The sequence below is a fragment of the Euphorbia lathyris genome, chromosome 7, assembly GCF_963576675.1.
Source record: "Euphorbia lathyris chromosome 7, ddEupLath1.1, whole genome shotgun sequence".
In the NCBI taxonomy this organism is placed as follows: Eukaryota; Viridiplantae; Streptophyta; class Magnoliopsida; order Malpighiales; family Euphorbiaceae; genus Euphorbia; species Euphorbia lathyris.
In genome coordinates this window covers 58,725,841-58,733,420 of record NC_088916.1, presented here as the reverse complement: position 1 = coordinate 58,733,420, position 7,580 = coordinate 58,725,841, and the positions used below count along the sequence as shown (strand labels likewise).

Below are 7,580 nucleotides of genomic sequence, written 5' to 3'. Positions count from 1 at the left end.
TAATATTAAATTAATATAGTTATTTTTTTGACATATAATTCATTTTGGCCTCTAAACTATACATTGAAAATCAATTAGCTCCCTAAACTAGTAATATCATCGATCGAGCCCTTAACCTATTTAGAAATCAACAATTCTCACCCTCTTAACTAATAATGTTAAGAATTAATAGTAATTAATCCTAATTCAACAATTCAACACATAAGAGGGTACGAGTCAAGTTCCAAAAATGATCTAAGATAAAATAAAAAAAAATGTTTGAAAAAGAAAACGAGGTTAAAAATTTTACTAAGAAGGGATAGATCTCTTTCGCTAATGAAAAATAGGACGAAGAAAAAATGTAAAAATACTAAAAAGAGTTTTAATTATGTGTTTAATTGTTAGATTATGATTAGATTACTATTAATTCTTGAAATTATTAGTAGAAAATTGGGTGTGAATTATTAATTTTTAAATAAGTTAAGGATTTGAGTGGTGATTTTAACAGTTATGCCTTATTCTTTAGGTAGGAATAAAATTATTTTAAAAAAAAAAGATTAGGATAAATATAAATTAAAAAAAAAGGTTAGGATAGAGTATCCTAGAAAGAAAATTGAGTTCTATCAATGCCACGTGGCAGAAGATAGTCTCCCTGATCCTTGAAAGTTTGTCTACTCGAAATACACATATCTCTCTCTCTCTCTCTCTCTCCAGTCTGTCTCCAACTCCACAACGCTTCAAATTGGTGAGTTTAGTCTCTTGGCGCAACCATCAAAAGAGCTCTTCCTTTTTTTGTAATTTTCTGTTTTCAGTTTCTGCTGAGCTGATGAAATCGAATCGCACTTGAGTTGAGATTAATTAACTTGGAAATTTTCCCTGTTATGGATAATCTAATCCTCGATGGGATGGGAATAATGCCTTCTTTTCAAATTCCGATTCAAGCATTTAATTAGATGTCTCGTTCTCCTCCCTCATTGCCTACTTGTAATCGCACATTTCTTCTAGTATCTGATTCCTCCTCCTCCTCCTTCTTTTGTCATCAATCCACAATCCCGAGATGCTTATTTAACTCTACCATGCCAATTCCCAAGAAGCCCGTTTCTCTCTGTCTTTCTCTCTTCTCTCCGCTTAATTTATGGAATACCAATCGATTTCTCTCTAATACCAAAGGAATTCATACTGGAGGTTAGTTTACTGCCTTTTTTCTTTATTCTTCGACTATTAATTACTTGTCTTGTGTGTAATTTCGCTTGTTTTGGGTCTCAATGAAGTGTATTTTACTGTCAATTTTAGTTGAGTTTTTGCTTTTTTTAGTAGAACTAGAACTGTTTGGGCTTGGTTTTTGGGGGGTTAAGGAGACAGACAGCTATTTGATGGAGGAATTGGAATTTTTAGGTATTACTTGGAGCATACCTTGGAAGATTCTTAGACTCGGAACATAAAGTGCTGCACTTTCACTGTTTGCTCTTTTCATAAACCTTTGAAGGTAAGATGTCAAGGTTCTTCGTTTGTCAAGAATTGCCATCTTTTCTTTATTCTGAATGGTTAATTTATCTTGAATGGGTCAATCAATTTGTAAAACAGTGGTCGGTGTCTCTGTCAATTTTAGGCTAGTCAACTTGATCAAGGAACACTTGAGACTTGATTTTTTCACTTTTTATGCATGTTTTTTTATGGTTTGAGGAAACGTGTTTTGTTCTCTTTGTACTATAAGATATTATCTATATTTAATGCACCGTGTTAACCCCAATCAGTCCACGTTAATTATTGAGTTCTTGATGGAAATTAAATAGCTTTGTTTTGTCTTTTCTTATTTTGAAGTACGATAATAGCACTTAAAATATCTCAAGGTGTTGTTTTATCAAGCGCAAATAATATATAAAGACCAAAAGTCTTATGTTCCCTGGCCTTTTGTGAGACCTTTGTTGTTATTATTATTTTTACTTGAGTTTATGGACTGTAAGGCGTTGTGTTGTGTGCATATAAATGCATAGCTGCAATTTGAATTTTATCTTCTTCCAGCAACAGAATTTAACTCTTCTTTGCCATTTGTTCATCTTCTAGGAGTTTATCAGTTGCATTCCAGATATAAAATGGATGATATGCGCAAGACATCCCAGTTTCAGCACATGGCTGGCAGTGATACTGTTCGTGAACCGTGTGTATGGTCATCTCCTGAAGGAGGGTGCAAAATTGAGATTGGAAAGCAGATCTTTTGCAATAGGTCACTGAATATGAAGAGCATTTTAGCTGTGGGCTTTGACATGGACTATACCCTGGCACAATATAAACCTGAAACTTTTGAGTCTCTTGCATATGATGGCACAGTTAGAAAATTAGTCTATGATCTTGGCTATCCTCAAGAGGTTTGTTTGATGTAGCTTGCTTTCCTCCTTGCTTCAATTTGATTAGTGCGGTGTCTAAAAATAATGTTCGTTTGCAGTTGCTAGGCTGGTCATTCGATTGGAAGTATATGGTCAGAGGCTTGGTTCTTGACAAAAAGAGGGGCAATATCTTAAAGGTTAGCTTTAATTAAGTTTTTCCTTGGATTTATTTGTTGTGTTAAACTTTTTAGTGCCTGTTTCATAAGAGAAATGTTGCGTTGGTACTTATGCGCTAAACAGATGGATCGCCATAAATATGTTAAAGTGGCCTATCATGGATTTCGAGAGATGTCCAAGGAAGAAAAAGTTGGCACTTATGGAAATACCCTGATCCGAGATTCTTTTGATGAACCGGATTACGCTCTTATTGATACACTTTTCTCATTAGCTGAGGCATACTTATTTGCCCAACTGGTTGACTTCAAGGACAATAATCCAGGAAAAATTCCAGAGAGAGCCGAGTAAGAATATGAATCTGTACTTATCTTCAGTTATTTCTGTTTTGACTATGAAGTTACATTTCATTTGAAGAAAACAACTTCTGACATATATATATATATGTATATATTTGGTGACATACATTCCTCTGTTGTATGGAATTGTTTCTATGCCTCACAGTGAAAAATCATTTGGTTTATTGATCTAATTACCTATAGATTTTCATTTCAATGACCAACTTCTCAGTTATGCTCGTATGTATAAAGATGTTCGAGCTGCTGTTGATTTGTGCCATCGGGATGGTACTTTAAAGAAAATGGTTGCAAAAGATCCTAAAAGGTAATAGTAGAAGTCAAAATTTATTTGCGAAGGTATCAATTCTTTCATAAAAACTAAAAAATAATGAATGGTAATGTTTCTGGATTTATCCTGGTTAGATTGGGAGTTCTCTCTTAGTTAATAAGTTATATGAACCACAATTAAGTACAGGATCTATGAGATAAATGCCAAGTAGTATTATTTTCTTCTAAGTATTGAGTAGTCCATTTGTATGTGTGTGCTTAGCGATTTTCTGATTGTGTTATTGTTTATCATCTATAAGGTATATCAACGAGAACAAATGTATTGTTCCCATGCTAAAAATGCTCAGAGATTCTGGTCGTTCTACATTCTTGGTGACAAATAGGTATTGATGACTTCTTTTCTCCTTTACCCAAATAATATTAATTTGTAGGCTGATCAATGAACCTTATAGTGAATGTTACATAACAATAATATCAGTATCATAATAGAACTTTTATAGTTATTTACAAATACCTTTCTTACAGCAGAATAAGAATTTTTGGTTATCTGTGGCAGTTTATGGGACTATACAAACATTGTGATGAATTTTCTACTGGAATCCCGTATCTGTGACAGCAGTAAAACTCCCAACTTTGATTGGCTTAAGTATTTTGATCTTGTTATCACTGGCAGGTTATTTTCTTTTTAGCCCAATCCCTTACTTTAACTACTTTAATTGAACTTCTTGTTGTTTTTATATTATACCATTTGTGTATCATTAAATGCCATTTTTATAAACTATGCATCACATAGATAAACACCTTTGTAATAGAATAATGTGTTTTGAGAATCGAGATTTTGTGAAAAGTAAACCTTTACTGAAATTGCTAGTCGTATATTTGGATAATCAAGCAAACAAGATGTGTCAGTTGCGAAATTTGAATTTGCTATTCGTATTGTAGCTTAAATTTAAGTTACACGTTTGCAGAATTCTCTGACTTCTGATATTGAAACTGGTTATATGTTCAGTGCAAAACCAGGCTTCTTCCATGAAGATAGCCGGGCTAATCTTTTTGAGGTCGAACCTGAATCTGGAATGCTACTCAATACAGATAATGGCACTCCAATGCCTCAGGTTCGTATGTCTTTTCTATTCTCATATTACTGATTATATTATTTTACTAATCATTATCTTTTTTTTATGTCTAAATAGGTGGGAGATCTCTCACCAAGTATAATATTGAAGGAATCAAATGCACCGTGTCGTATTTTCCAGGTAGTTTTAGAGAAAATTTCTCAAGCTTAATAGAGTTTACTTCAGTGTCTGTATGTACCAAAATAATCATATTCAATTAGCTATTACCAACTATTTTATGTCTTCAAATTTCATTTTCAGGGAGGCACGGTTGCTCATCTTCATAAACTGCTCTCAATTGAGTCAAGTTCACAGGTGATTAGATTTACTGGTTCTTTAAGTAGTCATTGGGCACAGTTAGTACTTTGTTTCGTCTTTTTGGGTCTTACGGGAATGAAAGTCGTGGAAGAACTTTTGTGGTTTATATCAAAGTGTGTAACCTTGTGATGGGAAATAAGTGGAATAATGAACTTTCAATTTCCTAGAAAGAATGTCGGGATAACATTATTAGATATTTCATTAATTGAGCAACTTATGATTTTTCTTGGAAAATATTAGGCAGTTTGATGTCCATTGATTTAAAATTCATATTTTATATGGCAATATATATATTTTTTTCTTAATAAAGAAATAAGAATATTCATTCTTGATCCAAAAACTCGGTTGGTTTTACATATTGTTGTGAACTATGTGTAGATATTTAATTTGACATATTTACATGTTACTAGGTTCTCTATGTGGGTGACCATATTTATGGGGATATTTTGCGGAGCAAAAAAGTTCTTGGTATGGCATTCATATCTTTATCTTTTGCAATTTCCCATTTCATACTGGATTTGAATTTTCATGGGCGTTTAAATGGGAAGAATACCGTTATATAGATATTGGAAGGTCCAGTGATGGGCTTATTGCATGGCCTGTGTTGAATATGCATGAAATTAGAAACATCTACTGACCCTTAAAGTATTTTGCATGCTTAAGATTGACATGTCTAGTTTAAATGTGAGATATGATGAATGCATACTTTTGAAGAAACCCGAGAGGAGTTGACCTTCAGCTCTATGGTTCCTTTTGTACTTTTCTGCCTTTGTTATCAGGTTGGAGAACTATGCTTGTTGTGCCGGAGCTTGATAGAGAGGTTGAACTGCTTTGGGAATTAAGAGACACGCGCAAGGTGCAAGTTGTTCTCTGTGTTAAATATTGACATCCTTGACTATCCATTCGGATATTATGAAGTTGCAGCTGAAGTTAAACATGACTTGTTTTAGTATGTTGAATCATTGACCACAATAGGTGGCTTGGATTTTAGTTCTTTCCTAATGTTACTTTTTAAATATTCTCTCAGCAACTTAGATTGATGAGGAATGAGCGAGATCAAATTGAAGATCACGTACATCACCTGAAGTGGTCACTTAAGTAAGTATATGTGTAGCCTACCTTACAAAGTATTGGCCGTTTTAAGGACTGGAAGCGGAGTCTTCCACTCATTTCTGTTTTCCTTTCATTCTTGTGTCTGTAAGCAGTCGAAATTGAAATATTTGTTTAGAATTAACTTTTTAACTAATTGATTCCTTAAACACTTTGTATGTGGCTTTTTTTTTAATTATTATTCTTAGCAAGGGGCATGGAAAATTGTTGTAAAATGTAAATATGGCTAGGAATAGTTTTAACTCTGGTCAAATGTTTGATTTTCTCAAAGACTATCTTTCTTGGAGTCCTATTCCATATTCATCCATTGGATCTTCTATATGCTACTCTGACATTGTCTAAGTATTAGTAATTTCTCAGGAGGTGAAAAAAATACGATGTTTGCGCAAATTGATGTCGCTATTGTTGGTTGTTCAGACATGAGTTTAAAAAGTCCCTTGGAGATCATAGAACAGACATTAATTGGTATTCATTTCATTTATGCAGATTTGAAGATCTGAACGCAGAGCAGAAAGAGAAGATATCTGACGAACTAGTTAAATTGGAGGTAGAATATCAGTTCTCATTTTTGCAGCAAAATAATTCTTCAGATGAATTATATGACCAGTTTTTACTGATGATTCTCTTCATAATCTTCATTGGTTTCGTTCTTAAAGTGTCGAAGGGATGAAGTAAGAACAAGTCACCAACAGGCTCAAAGAGAATGTCATCAAAAGGTAAACAAACTTATACATTTCTGTCGCTAATTATAATTTTTCTTTATATCTCCGTAAGTCGGGGTCAATGGAACCTCCATGGTACTCTGTAAATCCACCACTGGTAGTAATGACTTGTTTTGTTGGTAAAATGTAATTATAGTTTCACAAAGTTTGGGGACAACTCTTCAAGACTGGCTATCAAAACTCTCGCTTTGCACATCAGGTTAGAACGGATTTTAGTAGCTTGAATAGTTTTTCTGCAATTCTTATGTTGGGCTTATGAAAATTTCATCCGAATCGATGAATTATGGAACTGTTATTCAATCGAATGCTGCTAATTTGTGGAGTTGGAGGTTGAATAGTCTGTAACATTGTTTTGGGATGAACAGGTAGAGAGATTTGCGTGCCTGTATACAAGCCAAGTATCAAACATAAGCCTATATTCTCCAGACAAATACTACAGACCAAGTGAAGACTTCATGCCTCACGAATATTACATTTTGCCTCTATGAAGTCCTTTGGTTTGAGGGATAGTCCTTGTTTTATAACAATTCTTTCCCTTTTCTGTGTTGTTTTGCTCAATGTTTGAAATTGTATCTAAATATTCTACTTCCACTTGCAAGATGCCATTTCAATGTCTTATTTTAATCTGTCGTTTGAAATTAGTAATGAAATTGAATTCATTCATAATGAATTCAATTCATTTCTACTAGTGAAATGAATTAAATAATTGAATTAAATTGTGGTTAAATTATCCTCTTAACTCTTCAACTTTGCCTTTTTTGTTTTGTGACTTAAGTTGTAATTACTTGGATGTCTTAGAGTTTTTTATTTTTACAATTATGTACATGTGTATAGTCTTCCAAACTGTGAAATATAGAAATTTAAAAAATGTGAGCAAATGAAAATCTTTCCATGAAGGCAACTATATTAAATTATGGGATAAGATGAAAAAATATTCCTAACGTTAGCAGTCAAGAGTAATTTTATCTCTAATATTGTTAAGTTTGGCTAATTTAAGAAATAATTCATCAAACTGTCTTCTCGGTCATGAATTTTGTTGTCTACACTTCACATATGAGTTATTTTATCTCGTTCATTTCCTTTTGAAAAAAGCACGTCTCTCGTAAACACCATACAAGAGTATCAATTCAGATGTAGCTTGACATTTAACCTTAATTCTTTTGCTTTAAAGAACTACTTTCGACAATTGGACAAAAAGGTCTAAATTATGTT

The 7,580-nt window shown here is 33.2% G+C and overlaps 1 protein-coding gene across 3 annotated transcripts; it reads left to right on the top strand.

Annotated features, from left to right (window-relative positions):
• The first annotated feature begins 676 nt into the window (after positions 1-676).
• LOC136235500 (uncharacterized) lies at positions 677-6,986 on the top strand. Of its 3 annotated transcripts, XM_066025210.1 has the most exons (18): positions 1,117-1,164; positions 1,375-1,465; positions 2,044-2,345; positions 2,423-2,500; positions 2,604-2,824; positions 3,048-3,140; positions 3,403-3,486; positions 3,660-3,776; positions 4,113-4,218; positions 4,297-4,359; positions 4,480-4,533; positions 4,947-5,004; positions 5,316-5,392; positions 5,564-5,634; positions 6,133-6,193; positions 6,303-6,362; positions 6,505-6,567; positions 6,734-6,986. In XM_066025210.1, exons 3-18 carry the CDS (start codon positions 2,073-2,075, stop codon positions 6,854-6,856), a joined length of 1,602 nt encoding a protein of 533 aa, XP_065881282.1. In that variant the 5' UTR covers positions 1,117-1,164; positions 1,375-1,465; positions 2,044-2,072; the 3' UTR covers positions 6,857-6,986. The 3 variants fall into 3 exon arrangements, with proteins under 3 accessions (XP_065881281.1, XP_065881282.1, XP_065881283.1); XM_066025209.1 differs by lacking the exon at positions 1,375-1,465 and having other exon boundaries at positions 677-1,164; XM_066025211.1 differs by lacking the exons at positions 1,117-1,164; positions 1,375-1,465 and adding an exon at positions 1,757-1,892.
• The last annotated feature ends 594 nt before the right edge of the window (positions 6,987-7,580 follow it).